This window comes from Leiobunum rupestre, chromosome 1 (genome assembly GCF_980474605.1).
Source record: "Leiobunum rupestre chromosome 1, qqLeiRupe1.1.hap1, whole genome shotgun sequence".
Lineage (NCBI taxonomy): Eukaryota > Metazoa > Arthropoda > Arachnida > Opiliones > Sclerosomatidae > Leiobunum > Leiobunum rupestre.
Window position 1 is genome coordinate 24,289,985 of NC_143384.1, and position 17,531 is coordinate 24,307,515.

At 35.9% G+C, this 17,531-nt stretch overlaps 1 protein-coding gene across 5 annotated transcripts; it reads left to right on the plus strand.

Moving 5' to 3' along the window:
- The first annotated feature begins 410 nt into the window (after window positions 1-410).
- Window positions 411-11,528, plus strand: l(2)gl (LLGL domain-containing protein l(2)gl). 5 transcript variants are annotated; one of them, XM_090177511.1, is made up of 19 exons: window positions 411-454; window positions 3,705-3,798; window positions 3,855-4,034; window positions 4,108-4,217; window positions 4,274-4,420; window positions 4,483-4,824; window positions 4,890-5,032; window positions 5,735-6,168; window positions 6,235-6,387; window positions 6,448-6,623; window positions 6,686-6,774; window positions 6,991-7,287; window positions 7,796-8,079; window positions 8,143-8,248; window positions 8,379-8,499; window positions 8,567-8,941; window positions 9,086-9,214; window positions 9,866-10,002; window positions 10,535-10,706. In XM_090177511.1, exons 2-19 carry the CDS (start codon window positions 3,715-3,717, stop codon window positions 10,576-10,578), a joined length of 3,351 nt encoding a protein of 1,116 aa, XP_090033637.1. In that variant the 5' UTR covers window positions 411-454; window positions 3,705-3,714; the 3' UTR covers window positions 10,579-10,706. The 5 variants fall into 5 exon arrangements, with proteins under 5 accessions (XP_090033637.1, XP_090033629.1, XP_090033613.1 ...); XM_090177487.1 differs by lacking the exon at window positions 411-454 and adding an exon at window positions 2,861-3,133 and having other exon boundaries at window positions 4,890-5,028; window positions 5,734-6,168; window positions 10,535-10,707; XM_090177479.1 differs by lacking the exon at window positions 411-454 and adding an exon at window positions 2,861-3,133.
- Window positions 11,529-17,531: the final 6,003 nt, after the last annotated feature.

Genomic DNA, 17,531 nt, shown 5'->3' on the forward strand with positions numbered 1-17,531 from the left:
ATGTGCATGAAAGGGAATTTTGAGATCATTAAATTAGGGGATTTTGGTTTATTTCCCACCCATGGTTATAATTTTAATGAATTTGCTAGAATTTGTCATATTAATTTATTTATGTATATTCCAAAAAATTATTATTCATTTCGCGCACCGATTTATTAAATATATTATGTTATCAAGTTTTGTAGAATTTTTTTTGAAATATAAAATGTCGACGCTAGTTTTATAATTCGCGCCCAAAAATGTTCTAGATATTTATCCTAGACAGCAGCACATGCATCATTTTTAATTCTGTTTAAAACACGTTCTGTGTCGTCTGCTTATTACGTCTCGTTTTGAAAAAATTTCAGTTAGTGTGGATTTGCGAGTCTTTTCGGCTAGACAACTTTGAAGTTGCTTTATCAAAATTATTTGATAAGTTATCAACGAATTTTACCGTTGGAGTGCTATACAACCCGTAAGTAATTCAACATGTTATTATTACAACTGTTATCTTTAATTATTCACGTGAGGACGAGATAACGCCCATAGATAAACCTAGTTCTGACTTAGCTAAGGCTTATGGAAGTTGAACCCTGCCTCCCCGCCCGTTAACCTCTGTTTCTTCTTATAAATTGCCTGTTTACTTAGCTGCGGAAACGATTCCCCGCTGCTTGTAGGAATGATTTATAATAATTTCTCCCTACTACGAAAGGTACGATGATTCTGTTCAGAAAGTACAAACATGAGTAATCAAATCTGTCATATCCATTATCCACAGACAATCCTAACCTAAATACGTAAATCTAGAAAAAAAAAACGCTTAGTAAAAACCCCCTTTTTGACGCCTATATGACAATGATAAGATATAACGTATCGGAAATGGTTAATAAAAAATCGACAGTATATCAAGCAGGTATAATTGAAATTAAATTAAAACCTAGAGCTACCAGTACATCCCCTCAAAAGCGTTAAATGTTAAAAAAAAAACCCATCTTCGACGCTAGCTCAAACCAGGGAAAACATCATAATTATATCATCACAACCTTTAATTAAACTCGAAGGCTATATAAAACAAAAACGTTAGGAATGTTTTCCTTATAAAAAATATTAGTCCAATTATAATCTGACAGTTCGGCGAAAGTTATGGAGACGTTGTAAATTATTACTCATAGCTTCCAGGTTACAAGGGACGCTTTAGAAATTCAAACGCAAAAAAATAGGTTCGCCAAATATTTCGCCGATTTCAATATTTTAACTTATAACGAACATTCTAAAGTACGTCATGTTTTCGTTGAAACATAAACCGTGGGCGTTTTTTGAACCACAATTTTTAAAAGATAACATAAGAAAGCTGGTTTTGTACAGCAAAACGATGACACTATAGACTTCCTCTGACATCAGCGTTAAAAATCTTTTTCCTCCAAAAAAGTACCTCATTTGATTATCGCTTTTCCGTTCAATCGTGCTATCTTTATTAATTAAGGAACGCTAAAGCCGTGACTTGCTTTTAATGCATTTGTATATTCGGAAAGCTTTGATAATAAGACCTAATAACAAGTATATTTCCTTATTTTATAAATCCAGTTTAGAGGCTTGGTTTGAAAAATGAAATGCCGGGCCCGGTCGGGGCATTGACCAGTTGGTCCGGTGTTTTTATATTGTCTTTAAACGTTTTCTGAAAACTTTCGAGACGTGTTTTGTTAGACTAAATTACGTGTACATAGTGCAATTTTTTTTCAAGTGATTTAAACTTGTTTTATACAAAAATAGAGCAAAAACACGAGAACCACCAATGGTCTAGAGAGTGAGGAGTAAAAACGCGAACAAGTAAAGAGACCAAGAAGTGGGGGAGAAAACTAAGAAGTGGGGGAGAAAACTAAGCTTTATTGGGGAAAAATATGCCGTACTGAGTTAATTAAGACTAACCGACAATTTGAAAATGTTTAAAAATATTAAAGGCGCGAGACGATAACACGCGTGTTATCGTTTCGCACCTCGCGTTTATACAAAAATATATTATTACGCTTGTTTTTTTATTCTAATCTACTTTCGTAATCATCCGCCTGAATTTGACCATTTTACCCATAATTAATTCCTTTAAAAAGTTTAAAGCAGACAAATTTCAACTATTTAAAATCCTCCAATTGTATTAGCCTCAGTAGGCGAATACTTATGGTGTACCCCAAAACAGTTTACGTCCAATTTAGCTGGGATTATATATAAAACGTTGGTACTGGTGTTAGTAGCTTAGAGCAAACGAATAGTTCTCAAGTGTGGGCGATTTTAATGAATTACATGACCACATGGTAATGGTTTTGAGTTATTTAGAAACTAGGAGCCAAAAATTAATGGCCCAGTAATAGAAACAGAAAATAATATCCGTTAAGACCTACTACAGAAGTTCTAGTTTTTACTAATGACTTGGCTAACAAGTGGTAAGGCATCATTAAGAACCGTCTCTCAAGGTTCATTCTTATACAAAAAAGCTTTTCTTTTTTGTTTCGCGTTAATAAAACCTGAATTTATATTTCTACCGGGTTCCCATGCACTAGAACTCCGCCAAAATCGAACTTGTAACTTTGTTATGACCCCCTATTTAGGACCCCTACGCTTCTTTACGTCACGTGGGTATAAGGCAACGCCCCGCGTATATAAAATAGAGAAAAAGTAGTCCCTATGTAAATTCTTTGCAATTCGTTTTTTAACCGAGAATTTCGTTGTTAGATGATGGAAGATTCGTAATAATGCCTTCAAATATAATTTTTACCGTCTATCATGTTCGAAAAAACGTTTTAGGGCTAAATTTGTTATCGCTCCAATCACAAATAGCCGCTAGCGAAGCTAGCGCCGGCTTACGCATTGTATTGAATTTTAGACATTTTTGGCGTGGCTATTTCGCTGTCAGTCTGTTGTTCGAGTCTTTTATTTTCGGAGTACCGGCGTTCTACGGTGCTTTTGACATTCGTTGCGTTCCCCCTCTATCGCGGTACAACACCACCTGTCAGTTCTATCAAGCGTGTCGTGTTTGATATTAAACTTTAAGGGGCATAAAGCGAAAGCCTTTAAAATTCGGGGGCTTGTGTCATCTGCCAAACGCGAGTAGAATTTTTCATACCGACTGTTTGATACATGTACAATAACGCTACCGATATCCGTGAGTATTTATTTTATAGTACGTTTTAACGTGTTACATTCGTCAACGTAAGGAATGTTTAAAACTATAAACGCGTTTTCCGAGTTTAATTTTTTGAAAGAACAATGTCAGATTTAGGCTTAGCAATCATGTTCATACCCCCTTTTTTTAAAGACCTTGATATTGTAGTAGACATTTTTCAGATACATGTACCGCTTCTTAAGCTTAAGGTTAACATCCGTTGAGCCAAACCCACTTTTTAGGCCCTAGTGGAGCTATCTCTGGAATTATATTTTGTTAAAAAGATAAAATTTAGTTTATGATAAATTATACTAAATGCTCCTAAAGGGACTAACTTATAATTACATTCTGATATTAAATTAATCTATTATTTATTGCAATGTTGCGGTTGATATTTATATTTAATGCATTTAGATGTGATATATTTAAAAATCCCAAAATACACTTGAGCTAATTTGATGATAAAACTCGTGACTGTCATTCGATACTACACTAGTTTGAATGGTCTTTTAGTTGAATTTTGGAAAAGCTATATCTGTTATAAAATATCAAGTTCAATTTTATTCTTTAGATGTTGCAAAATGTTTAAATTCATAAAAGGAAAGGCTCATCAGACAAGTGCTGAAAGACTCAAATTACAAAAAGAATTATTTCAATTTTCCAAGGTATTCCTTTATATTAGCTTTTGTTTAAATTAAATTAATATAAAAATTGTTGTTAGACCATAGCCCATGGGTTTCCGCACCGACCTAGTGCCCTGGCATGGGATTCAAAACTTAATTTGATGGCAATTGGCACTCGTAATGGTCAAATTAGAATTTATGGTGCCCCAGGTACAGAATTTAGCGGTCAACATGATAGTGATGCTGCAGTTACGCATGTACTATTTTTGGAGAGTCAAGTTAGTGTCTCACGCATTTACGTTAAAACAAAACATTAATAAAGATGTATTAATGATGCGTAATGAATTTCAGGGAAGGCTGCTAACGCTATTAGATGATAGTACGCTACATTTATGGCAAGTTGATGTTAAGAATGGCAAATCAGAATTAGTGGAGGTTAAGGAATTGCAATTGGAGAAACAGTAAGCCCTAATTTAAATTTTAAAAAATCTGGAAATTATATTTTTTAAACTTTTAGACTCCAGAAAGTGTCCGCGTGTTGTGTCAAATCAAATAACGAGGAACTCCTTTTGGGCACTGAATCTGGGAATGTTTACACTCTAGACGTATTAAATTTAAAAGTAATAGATGAAAAGTTAATATGCCAAGATGTAGTTATGCAAAGGTGTGTTTGAAGAAGTATGACTACTGAAATACGTGATAAAATAACTTTTAAATTTTTGTTAGTGTTCCTGATGATTTTAAAGTTAATCCTGGTGCGGTAGAAAGTATATCGGAACACCCGGCCAACTCGGACCAAATTTTAATTGGTTATAATCGAGGATTAATTGTATTATGGGACAGTTCGAAAATGGCAGTGGAAAGTACTTTTGTTGGCAACCAACAGCAGCTGGAATGGGTTTCTTGGCATAAGAGTGGAAAACTTTTTATGAGTGCCCACAATGATGGTAGTTACATTACGTGGGACTCCTCTGACCCATCTAAACCTAAGGAAAACCCTCAGACTCCGTACGGACCTTTCCCTTGTAAATCTATCACTAAATTAACTTGGAATGCTGTAAAAGATGGGTGAGTTGATTCATTTATTTTTGTGATTTTGCCATCTGCTTACGATTTGACCATTTTTTTTTCAGGGAGGATTTAATAATTTTTGCTGGTGGCATGCCAAGAGCAAGTTACGGAGATCGTCATACATTATCTGTTATTGCGGGTGAAAAACATCAAGTACTTGATTTTACTTCCAAAGTTGTAGATTTCTTCACGGTTAATGATGATGGTAAGTTTTGGTTTGAAGACACTTAATTTTGTTTTGTTTTTTTGGTATGTGAGAGTACTCGAAAAGCTCAAATGGTTCAAGCCTCAAATCGAAGCTTAGGCTTAACTTTAGAGTACTCTAAACTATTATTATTACCAAGTCACTACTCGCGAGCTTTTAAAAATGGCAGAAAAAGCTACTAAAAATATTCCCTTTGGTCCCACCTTAAGATCTCTTATTGTTATTGGGTGAGGTACAAGTCCTAGTTGTTTCTGATTGGTCACTGACTTTAAATGTAGAAACCAAAACCATAAGTTACATAATGTAGGGTGCCCTAGCTGTTTATTGTCAGTTGTTTGGCGGTTCATCAGTCCACTATTTTCTTGTGGCCAGTTATTAATTTAGACTTGGCAAATATGGCTTGTCAATAAATCGTTTTATTTCGGAAAAATGTTTTACTTAATAAATACAATTATCATAGAGAACTCTAAACCCCCCCCCTTTATAGAACTAAGCCTAATTATTCGAGTACTCTTAACCACTTTTTAATCTAAGCCTAAAAGCTCTAAAGCTCGGCTCATTATTTACTTGAAAATTAAACCCAAAAATCAAGGCTCGCACATGCCTAGTTTTTATTATTGGTTCTGTCAATGACTAGTTATGTTTGGTTTTTTTTTTTTTGGTTGGTGGTTTTAGAGTATTTACCTTGTTAATTATTTTTAGATTTGGGATCACCAAAAGCTTTAATAGTTTTAGTGGAAGAGGAGATAGTCGCTGTGGATTTGGTATCTGAAGGTTTTCCACAGTTCAGATTGCCTTATTTATCCAGTCTACACTCTTCCGCCATAACTTGTTCTCAGCATTGTGGAGATGTTCCTGAAGACCTATGGAACAACATCGTCGAAGCGGGGAAAAAACAGACTGAATGGAAATATTCAGATAAGGAATGGCCTGTAAGTGGAGGCGGTAATGACTCGCCAGCTGAGACAGTTCGTGACCTTCTCCTAACTGGTCATGAAGATGGTACAATCCGGTTTTGGAACGCTTCAGGTGTAGCTTTAAATCATCTCTATACTCTTAAAACTTCGGCATTCTTTGTATCTGACGATCCTGAGCAAAGTCCTAGTGAAGAGGAGGAATGGCCTCCGTTCAGAAAAGTAAGTGTGCTTTGATTTAAAGTTTTGCGGAATGGTTATGAAATTGATATTAATTTCATTGACCAGGTTGGAACCTTCGACCCATATAGTGATGACCCAAGACTGGCTATTAAGAAGACATTACTCTGCGTACTTAGTGGAACTTTAGTTGTAGCTGGAACTGCGGGACAAGTACTTGTTTTGAAGTTTAACACTGAAGGCTCTGATAAAGAACTTGAAGTATGGATCGTAATATATTCTTAATGAACTTCAGAAACTAACTTTGCAAACAATTTGTAGGTTTGTCCTCTTAACATTGTTGGTGATAGAGATGGTTTTGTATGGAAAGGACATGACCAACTTAGCAGCAGGCAGGGAACTATTAAACTAGATGCTGGTTTTCAGCCTTCGGTTATTGTGCAGCTTGCTCCTCCTGCCGCTATTACAGCCTTAGCTTTTCATACTGAATGGAGTTTGTAAGTATTAACTTTCCTGCCTAGCGATTTGTTTCTTATACTGGTGTTTAATTTTGTTTCAGGGTCGCGGCTGGTACAGCTCATGGATTTGGCCTTTTCGATTATGCTCAAAAGAAGTCTGTGATGGCAAAGTGTACGCTCAATCCTAATGGTAAATTTCCTTTTCAGCTTGAATGATAAGTTACTGGTATTTCCAAGTGGTGCACTCTCTAATCCACTATTTTTATTCCTTGCACTCTCCAAACCTTACAATTTACAATTTTCAACTTCTTGTACAGGAAATTGTAATCTATCCTGCTAAATCTTTCCTTGAACCTTTATCTCAAATTTTTTTCTTTTTATTAAAACTATTGTAATTTTTTTTTAGATTTGGCAGCTGCTGGCGATATATCTATGAGTCGTAGAAAGTCCTTCAAAAAATCTTTGAGAGAATCCTTCAGGAGGTTGAGGAAAGGACGCTCTCAGAGAAACAAACGAGAAAAAACTCCAGAACCTAAAACAAGCAGTCCCAAAGATACGAGAAAAGACGAAGGTGCAACGAGTCCAACTTCACCTAGTATCGAAGCTAAACCAGTGGAGCGAGCAGTTGAAGCCAGAACAGTTGAAGATGCCTTAGGATCCATGGTCCGATGTCTCTACCTTGCCAAGAGCTTCATTGTCAACAGTGAGAACCAATTCTGTGTGTTACTGTCCCATTATTAGATTTATATCCAAAACTTACATGAGGGATTAGTTAAATATTAATTTTCTTTTATACATTTACACGCAGCCACTATACGGGAAGGTAAATTTATGAAATAGGGTGTTAACTGTTGTGTGATAAAATTTATCTAGTTCTAAATTTATATATTTTTAATGTTTCCATGTATAAGCAGACCAGGAATCGGATTACGGTATGGTTTGGTGGTTAATTGGCTATTTAAGCATGTGTGTGTTTGATTTTTGGAATGTTGCGTTTCCAGATTGAAATATATATATTTTTAAATCCAACTAATCTCTGTTCAAAACTTAAAATTGAGTTGCCAGGGACCATAATGGAGATTAATTTATAGTTTTCCAAGTGTTAAGACTTGCTACAAATATTTTTAGAAGCTTTGGAATTTCTAACATAATGAAAACTTACTTTTTCAGTTTTAGAAATTTAATTAAATTTCAATATTTAAATTATTTAGGCACAATGATGAGTCCTACATTATGGGCAGGTACCAATTCTGGTGCAATATTCGTCTTCACAATCTCGGTCCCAAGTAGTGATAAACGTACTTCAGAATCTGTTGCGTGCCAGCTTGGGAAAGAAATTCAGCTGAAGCATCGGGCTCCTGTCATTTCCATTCAGATTTTAGATCACACAGGTTATCCATTGCCAGAACCGCATGAAATTGCCCACAATAGAGCCAAAGCCCCGGAAACTGTCGGAAGCCATAGAGTGCTCATCTGTTCTGAAGAGCAATTCAAGGTATTTTATTATAAACATTGCCTATAGATAATGACTTCATTTTTACATTTAACTTTTATATAGATTTTCACCCTTCCAAGTTTGAAACCATATTGCAAGTTTAAATTAACAGCTCACGAAGGATCTCGTGTTCGCAAAGTGGGCATGGCCACATTTAAGCATAAAACGGGTAAATATAAGATATTTCTATTTATTATCTCTTTCAACCAAGACTAAATGGACCAGGTTTAAGTTTATAAATTAGTAAATTACCAAGACTATTTTTATTTAATTATGCATATATTATTGACTTATTGTAGATGAAAACTATGCTGAATATTGCATGACTTGCTTGACGAATCAAGGCGATGTAAGTATATTCACGGTTCCAGACCTTAGGAGGCAGTTAGTGCGCAATTGTATTAAACGAGAGGACATTAAGTAAAGCATTTAATTTTCATTTGCTTCAGAGTTATCCAAATTGTTTTACACTCAAAATTTCTTTCAGTGGTATATCTAGTTTGGTTTTTGCCCGTTCTGGCCATGGCTTCTATTTGCACTCTCCCTGCGAGTTTCTTCGTTTTTCCTTATCCACGGTAGCGGTTACGGATGTGAAATGCCATCTTGAGCTTCCAGAAGATGCGCGACCCGCACTGGTTACTATAACAGTTGTGGATGAAGATGCGGATGAAGTGGCAGAACCCGAAACTAATGGAGAAGCCACTGAGGAAGAAATTCAAAAAGCTGAGGTTAATGAACGCGAAATTGTGGCCAAAAAGGACAATGACAAGAAGGAAGAACAATCTCCGGTTAAAGACATAGTCGAGAAAGAGATAAAGAAGAAAACCAGTCCATTATCATCTCCTATTGTTGAAGTCAATGGGTAAATTTTAAAAATTACTAGGTGTTAGTTTGTTGTAGTTGCGAGCTTTACTAGCAACACTCACGGCTTTAGGTTTGGAAATTCACTAATTGCTTTTGCCGCTTGTTTTTTTGGTTTCCCCTCGTTTTCGGTTTATTTGCCTAGTGAGAAAGAAATCAATTCGATAGAAACATCTTATATCTTGAAGACCGTTACTAAGGACATCAACACATCACAAGAAGAAGATAAAAGAGACTTGGATATTACGGTGGATAGCGTCAAAGATCATTTAGCGTAGGATCATTTTTGCTTTGCTCTCTAAGTTTTATATATTTTGTTGCTATTTTTGGTTGCTGGAGTTGGCGCGTAGAGCACTAATGCTGTTGTAGAATATAACTCAATAAGTAAATGAACCAAAGTTATTGGAATGACCTGAAAACTGGGAGGCATTTTCCTTATGGAAATCTAGTTAAAATGAAGCTGATGTACAGCCCCATCTACTCCCAAGATAAATTGCACTAGAGAATTGTGGGTACTATATTTCCTATGTAAATGCTGTATATAATTCTGTGATTTAAGCTCTCACTCTAAAAATTAAGTGAAAAATCGATTTGAAATTATGTAAAAACGGGCATTTCAATATTAAGTGTTATTTTATCCTTTGAAATGTTACTTAAGCCTAATAATGGGTAACATCAGTACAGTGCTTAGCTGTTTTCTCAGAGAGACGGTAGGTGGTGATAGTAAAACTTGGGCCCGATAGCAACAAATTTTAAAGGATGCTTTAAAATATGGTTCCATAAGGAAAATGTCTCCAACATGACCAATATAGCGGTCTGATAACTTCTGGTATTGTACAATGGGCCTTTTTGGTGGTCAAAAAAATAAAAGGCCCAAGAGAATGGCTGTAAATAGTTGGAATTAAATTAAATTGTTTTTATTCAGTTCATTAACAGAAGAATCATCTGTGGTTGTGGTAGAGAAACGTGAGGAATCCCGGACCATAAAGACGCAAGAAACCACAGTCACCATGACCTCCAAATCATTTACATCCGAAGCCATCACCAATTCTACATCTGAGAGTAAGTGTTGGTAATTTTTTTTTATTTCTATAGTCTTTGAAACATTAGTGAAGCATACACCCGAGACCATGAACAAACTGAAAACGAAACTTGGAATTTCATCATGTATTACTTAGTTGGAAAAATGGGGGTAGTAAATGCAACCAAGACTGTAACTAGCACCACCTCAATCAAGCCTAGCCCGGGTCCAAAAATTATCTACTTGTTAGAGGTACAGCAAAGTCCCTTTTAAGTTTTAACTCCCACTAAACCAGCACATTGGCTTGGATGGGCGTATGGCGTTAATGAAATAGCTAACCATTTAACGCTTAAGCCTTTTGTATTTTACTCTTTAATACCTAACCTACCTATCTCTTAAATGTAAGTTCTTCTAATAATGCCAAATTAGCATGAACGCTAATTTTTATAGGCCAAAATGTTTGGTGGAATACTGAACATATCTTATGTTCTAAAACAAAATAACAAATTAATAGGCCGATCCATCAAGGTTCGTAGTCCAAACAAATTAGACTGATTTAAAATTTGTCCATAGATGTAACTAGCGCTTCAAATCATTCAAACTGTTGGAATCAATAAGAAGCTTTACTTTTATAGTAGACAAAATTCAATGGCATCGACATCTATCATATTTTTCGTCATTATATAATCTATCCCGCTTTGATGGGTCGACTCTATTCAGTGAAAATTTTGTATTTAAAAAATGTTGATTTGTGATATCTGTCTTAGACTAAAGCCCCAATTGCTAAAATCGAGGAATTAACATATGTGGAGGAAGATGTTCGTAACTTGGAACAGGAAAAGTAATATTTTCACGAATTTTTTATAAACTGATCCAAGTAAAACTAAAATTTTTTAAACCAACAAAATTCGTACTAATATAAAGTTTTTGATAAATGAAAAAAAACCTTTAATAAGTGACCTTGTTTTTTGCTTGGGACAGTGATAACTTCTCAGAATGTCTCAAATTAATCATGAAAATTAGGCCTAACATTTTAAATTAGTGTAATGATTCGTATAATTTGTAACCCAGCATCTTATTTAAAAATTCCTCTTGGAACGCAATTTCCGTTAATGGTTTTTAAAGTGTTTGAATTAATAAAAAAAAATGAAGCAGCTGTTTATAAAAATTAATTGTTTGGGAGTTTTTAACTAAATGTTTGTGCAATTTATGGTTTTAGCCTGTTTTTCCTAAATCTTTTCACGAGTCTTAGTGAAATTATCATAGTTTTTCATTTTAACCCAAACTTTGAAAGAAAAAATAGAAGTATGATGCGTTTAAAACTAAAACCTTTAGATTTGTAAGATCTCTTTAAAATAATGTTTTTATAATCAGGGGACCATAGAAAACTCTCTCTCTAAAAAAAATCATTCCTCTTTGCTATAAGAATAAAGCTATTTTCCATTTTTTGTATAAAGTGTTATGTAGCTTCGTAAAAATTTTGAAAAATGTGGAATTTTTTTATTTTTGAACTATGATCTTCATCAGCTTAAATATTCTGTGGTTTTGGAATTTAAGAAATGCATAAAAATGTGCAAAAATTAAAAGTTTAATAACAAACTATTGTTTATTTATTTTGAAAATGTTAGGTTTAAGTAATTGACAGATTTCAAAAAGACGTTTTTGCGCGCGACACTACCTTTACCAAAAGTAAATTAACCGAAGTTATCAGACTGCTATACTCCCCATGTCTGTAGGCGTTTTCCTTATGAAGTTACATTTTATCCTCGAATTGGAAATTTTGCGCGCACCTAGGCCGAAAAAAATTTGTTTTTAGAAAACCATTTTTTATACATAGAAATAGCTACTACCATAAGTGGTGCTACTACCCACAATTCCCAAGTGCAATTTATCACATCAAAAGTGTGGGATGGAAATTAGCTTTTATTTGACTCGTTTTTAGTTCCACATCGAGATATTATCGAAGTGGGAATATTGCTATGGACGGAATGTCGTTAAGTGTTGTTTGTTTGTTTGGTGTGGAAAGCAACGACACAGTAGATGGAGCTGCGAAAAATTTATTAATATATTTTATATTATTGGCCTCATCGGGACTCGAACGCAGATAGCCACTGGCCGCGTATGCTCGAAAACCGACGTCTCGACCAACCAAGTCAGACCGTTCTCTTAGAATTATATTCGGAACTTCTAGTCGTTTTTAGCGACGCGGGAGGATTTGGCTAGTTAAGTTGTCGCAATTGTCGTTCCTTTTTCCGCCTTATTTTACGTATATTTACGGCGTTTAAGGTCAAGTGAACCTCAAACTTCGCCCCCCCCCCCAACCCAGTGGATTTTCAAGAAGGGTGACACGGGCGTGGCGGGAAGTTTGAATTACAGTGTGGGGCTACACAACTTTTACCGATGGCCAGTTTCAGGTCTGTCAGGAAAACAGGGAGCACAATTTCGACCCCCCCCCCCTTTAATAACAATACGTTAAAGTCAACTCTTTAACTTAGGGTGGTACTTTTTATATCAAACGATAGAACGCGCAGTGCCGTTAATTTCCGCCCCCTCCGACCAACCCCCTTAAAGGGAGAGTGATCGAAAAAAACAAGTTAATAAATTCATGGGTATTTTTTTATGAATTTGCGAATTTACATGACTTTTGGTGCCTAAACCACCCAAATGTTTGATATAAATTTCCTAAAATAAACTCATTTTAATCCCAGTTTAAGAATTTCTTTATATCATATTTCCACTAATTTCAATAATTTAAAAGAATTATGTTCGTCGTGTTTTGCTTACCTATTTCACCTTTGATACGATAGGAAATCACATGGCCTCAACAGCTTTTGTATTGGTTAATTTGGTTTGCCCACCCGGGTATCCTGAGGTTGGTCGGTGGCCACTCTTTAACATAGGATGGTAAATTATATATCTAATGATAGGAAATCACATGGGCTCAACAGCTTTTATATCAGTTTTCCCACCCGGGTCTCCTGATGGTGGGCGGCATCCACTCTTTAACTTAGGATGGCAATTTATATATCAAACGATAAGAAATCACGTATCCTCAACAGCTTTTGTATTAGTTTGTCTACCTGTGTCTACTAAGTGTGTATGGGTTTGCCCACTCGAATACACTGATGTGGAACTAATATTACGGCCTGGGCCGACTTGTTCTCATTATTTTCATAAGGAAAACGCCCTCCGATTCTGAGCGCTTTTGTGATAACTTCGGTTCATTTACTTCTGCATTTACATAATGAAGTAATTATAGCAGGCTATATTTACTTCTTAGAAATTAGAGAGAGGAACGGAAAGTGTATCCTCGACAAGGCATTAAAATAATATTCACCCGTCACAGCTAAGTGGGTGGCCCATTTACTTCCGGTTGCGGTCCGGCTTTCTATTGGCTGATCGAGAAATGATGATAATTTCATTTTATACACTCATTGGTTGATAAAATTTCTTAAACATTGAGCAGTGAATCAGGATTTCGCGGAATGTCGATGCGAGTATTTACATAAATTTAAATTAATTTTATTAGATATTATTATTAATAAGTAATGGATTTCATGAACTTTTGAATATGCGTTGTATGTAATTTAAACAGAAAACACGGATACGTTCAGCAACGCTCATCGGACTCACCGATTAGTAATCGCTGACATCGGTTTCCTACTGTACGCTTTTTCCGTTTCCGGTTTTGACATCACGATGGTCATCGGTTGCTCATCGAAGTCATCTTCCAGCCGCTTATTTCGTTGATTCTCTGTTTGCAAACATTGAGTTGGGAATAAAAACAGCTACAACTAAATTTGGCTGGCGCGGGACCAATTTCGTTCCATAAGGAGACTTGATCAACTTTATCGTTCTACCGTGGGGGTATCTGTCTCTAGTGGTGGCAACTATATTGCAATTGAATTTTTTCGCGAATCTGATGCGAAATTGAAATGTACGATTTCTCGTAACAAACAAACCTTTGAAGTTGTTTAAAAATAATTTTATACTGTCAACACGATCCTTTTTAACTCAAGTTACGATGAGTTAGCTAATAATTATTTATTTTTAGCCATATAACTTTACAAAATATAGATGGCGCTACCGTTTAATTATAAAGATGAATTTCGTACAGTCTTATCAGAACAGGTCCCGCGTAACCATGGCAAACGAAATCGTAATTGTAATTCTAGCAGTATTATTCCCAATTCAATGTTTGCAAACGTGACGTCAGTCACGTATGGCATTCCATCCAGGACAAAATTCTCAAATTAAAAATTTATATGACGAAACGCAAAATCGAGTTTTTTTTACATCGAAAAAGCGAATCGATTTTTTTACGTCGAAACGTCGAATCGAATTTATTTTTACATCGAAACGTCGACGAAAATACTTATCATTTCGAAGTTTACACTCCCGTTACTCTAAGTTTACACTCGCGTTACTTGAAGTTTGCACTCGCGTTACTCGAAGTTTGCACTCGCGTTACTCTAAGTTTACACTCGCGTTACTTGAAGTTTGCACTCGCGTTACTCGAAGTTTGCACTCGCGTTACTCTAAGTTTACACTCGCGTTACTCGAAGTTTGCACTCGCGTTACTCGAGGTTTGCACTCGCTTTACTCGAAGTTTGCACTCGCGTTACTCGAGGTTTGCACTCGCTTTACTCGAAGTTTGCACTCGCGTTACTCGAAGTTTACACTCGCGTTACTCGACGTTTACACTCGCGTTACTCGAAGTTTACACTCGCGTTACTCGAAGTTTACACTCGCTTTACTCCATTATTTGCCCTATAAAAGGACTATCCCTTAATAAAGACCATATTATTATTATTATTATTATTATTATTATTATTATTATTATTATTATTATTTGCCCTATACAAGGACTACATACACTATATATGGACTGCAAAGTTTCAACATCTTATGATGGATGGATGGATGAATGAATGGATAATGTTAGAAATCAATTTTTTGTGGTCAATTTTATTGGAATACCTTGCTTGACCAGGGGTGGACCCGGCTGATTGAGCATCAAATATAACCTGCCTAAACAAGGCTCATTTAAAAGGCCTCATCGGCGTTTTGAAAAAATCGGGCTGAGCTTCAGGTATAGCTCGAGCCACGCATGACTCCTCTCCGATATTACAATGAGCGCGTGCGGAAGCTAGCACTGTAGCATAGCCAACGCGCACCTATGCTGGTGGGCGACCTTTTTTCAGAAGACATTAAACTTTATTTTGATTTGTATTACTACTACGATAAACATTTTACTGGGTGGTATTTGACAAGGGCATATCCAGGATCTTATTTCGGGTGGGATTTAAACTTTAAGCCCCATTTGAGACGTAAAAGTATAAATGAAGATTTTTCCCCCTTGATATTGAAAATAAATGTTACTTTAAGCACCCCATCTTGATCCAAAATTTTAGATATTTTTGTGAACCCCTCTATCATATTGTCGTATTAATTAATTAATATTTAATTCATTATACTTATACTTTTCTCGCGGAGCTATCGGTTTCCATGATGCGAGGAAAGAGCCGTGTCCTTTATTTTTCTTCACCTGCCGGAAGGAGTGAAAAGAGTCTCAGCTCAATGCAAGAAAATACCACCATTTCCTCTCCACCTTCTTTCTCCATAAATAAAAGAAACGAATCAATTGGATGTATTTTCTATGTGCTCCTAGATTTTCAAAAAAGATATTTCTATTGCACATGGAAATAATCGTTATGATATTTCTCTGATTACTACGCCTCACTCAGCCGTTATGATACTTCTCTGATTTCTACCCTTGACTCCGCCGTTATGATACTTCTCTAATTTCTACCCTTGACTCCGCCGTTATGATACTTCTCTAATTTCTACCCTTGACTCCGCCGTTATGATACTTCTCTGATTACTACGCCTCACTCCGCCGTTATGATACTTCTCTGATTTCTACCCTTGACTCCGCCATTATGATACTTCTCTAATTTCTACCCTTGACTCCGCCGTTATGATACTTCTCTGATTTCTACCCTTGACTCCGCCGTTATGATTCTTCTCTGATTTCTACCCTGGACTCCCCCCCACCGAAGTAAAATTGGGGAAAAATAGAAATCAGGGAAAAATTTATAATCTCACTTCCTTTATTTGGGTCCAAATTCACTCTTTTTACAGAAATTATTTTGGGATTGGAGATGCGAGTAGCATTAAGATGATATAACCGAAAAATTGATTTCGATAGATTCGTCCAAACAGAAAATCGCTGCGTCGTGTACCCTAATTTACCTAAAATACCTTCGTAAAAAGGCCCAGAAAGGCTTAATTATCTAGCCATGTACACAGATATTTTTCTAAAGAATCAAAGTATTCATTGACGGATGAGATATAAGAAAGGACACTTTAAAAAAAATTTATATAGTAATAAAAATTCAGAGCTGTACATTTTCTTGCTTAAGTTTTAAGTATATGCATTTTTGGGTAAAAAAATAATGGCCCGTGCCCTCACAGAAATGTTTTCCGATCGCCGCCGCTGATTATACTTTTAAGTCTCAAATGGGGCTGAAAGTTTAAATCCCACCCGAAATAAGAACCTGGATACGCTCTTGTCAAATACCACCCAGTAAAATGTTTATCGTAGTATTATAGTAATGGAAATCAAAATAAAGTTTAATGTCTTCTTAAAAAGGTCGCCCACCAGCATAGGTGCGCGTTGGCTATGCTACAGTGCTAGCTTCCGCACGCGCTCTTTGTAATATCGGAGAGGAGTCATGCGTGGCTCGAGCTACCTGAAGCTCAGCCCGATTTTTTCAAAACGCCGATGAGGCCTTTTAAATGAGCCTTGTTTAGGCAGGTTATATTTGATGCTCAATCAGCCGGGTCCACCCCTGGTCAAGCATGGTATTCCAATAAAATTGACCACAAAAAATTGATTTCTAACATTATCCATCCATTCATTCATCCATCCATCCATTCATTCATTCATCCATCCATCCATCCATCATAAGATGTTGAAACTTTGCAGTCCATCTATAGTGTATATAGTCCTTGTATAGGGCAAATAATGGAGTAGAGATAGAGTAAACTTCGAGTAACGCGAGTGTAAACTTCGAGTAACGTGAGTGTAAACTTCGAGTAACGCGAGTGTAAACTTCGAAATGATAATTATTTTCGTCGACGTTTCGATGTAAAAATAAATTCGATTCGACGTTTCGATGTAAAAATAAATTCGATTCGCGGTTTCGATGTAAAAATAAATACGATTCGCGGTTTCGATGTAAAAATAAATGCGATTCGCGGTTTCGATGTAAAAATAAATGCGATTCGCGGTTTCGATGTAAAAATAAATACGATTCGCGGTTTCGATGTAAAAATAAATGCGATTCGCGGTTTCGATGTAAGAATAAATGCGATTCGCGGTTTCGATGTAAAAATAAATGCGATTCGCGGTCTCGATGTAAAAATAAATGCGATTCGCGGTTTCGATGTAAAATTAAATGCTATTCGCGGTTTCGATGTAAAAATAAATTCGATTCGCGGTTTCGATGTAAAAATAAATGCGATTCGCGGTTTCGATGTAAAAATAAATGCGATTCGCGGTTTC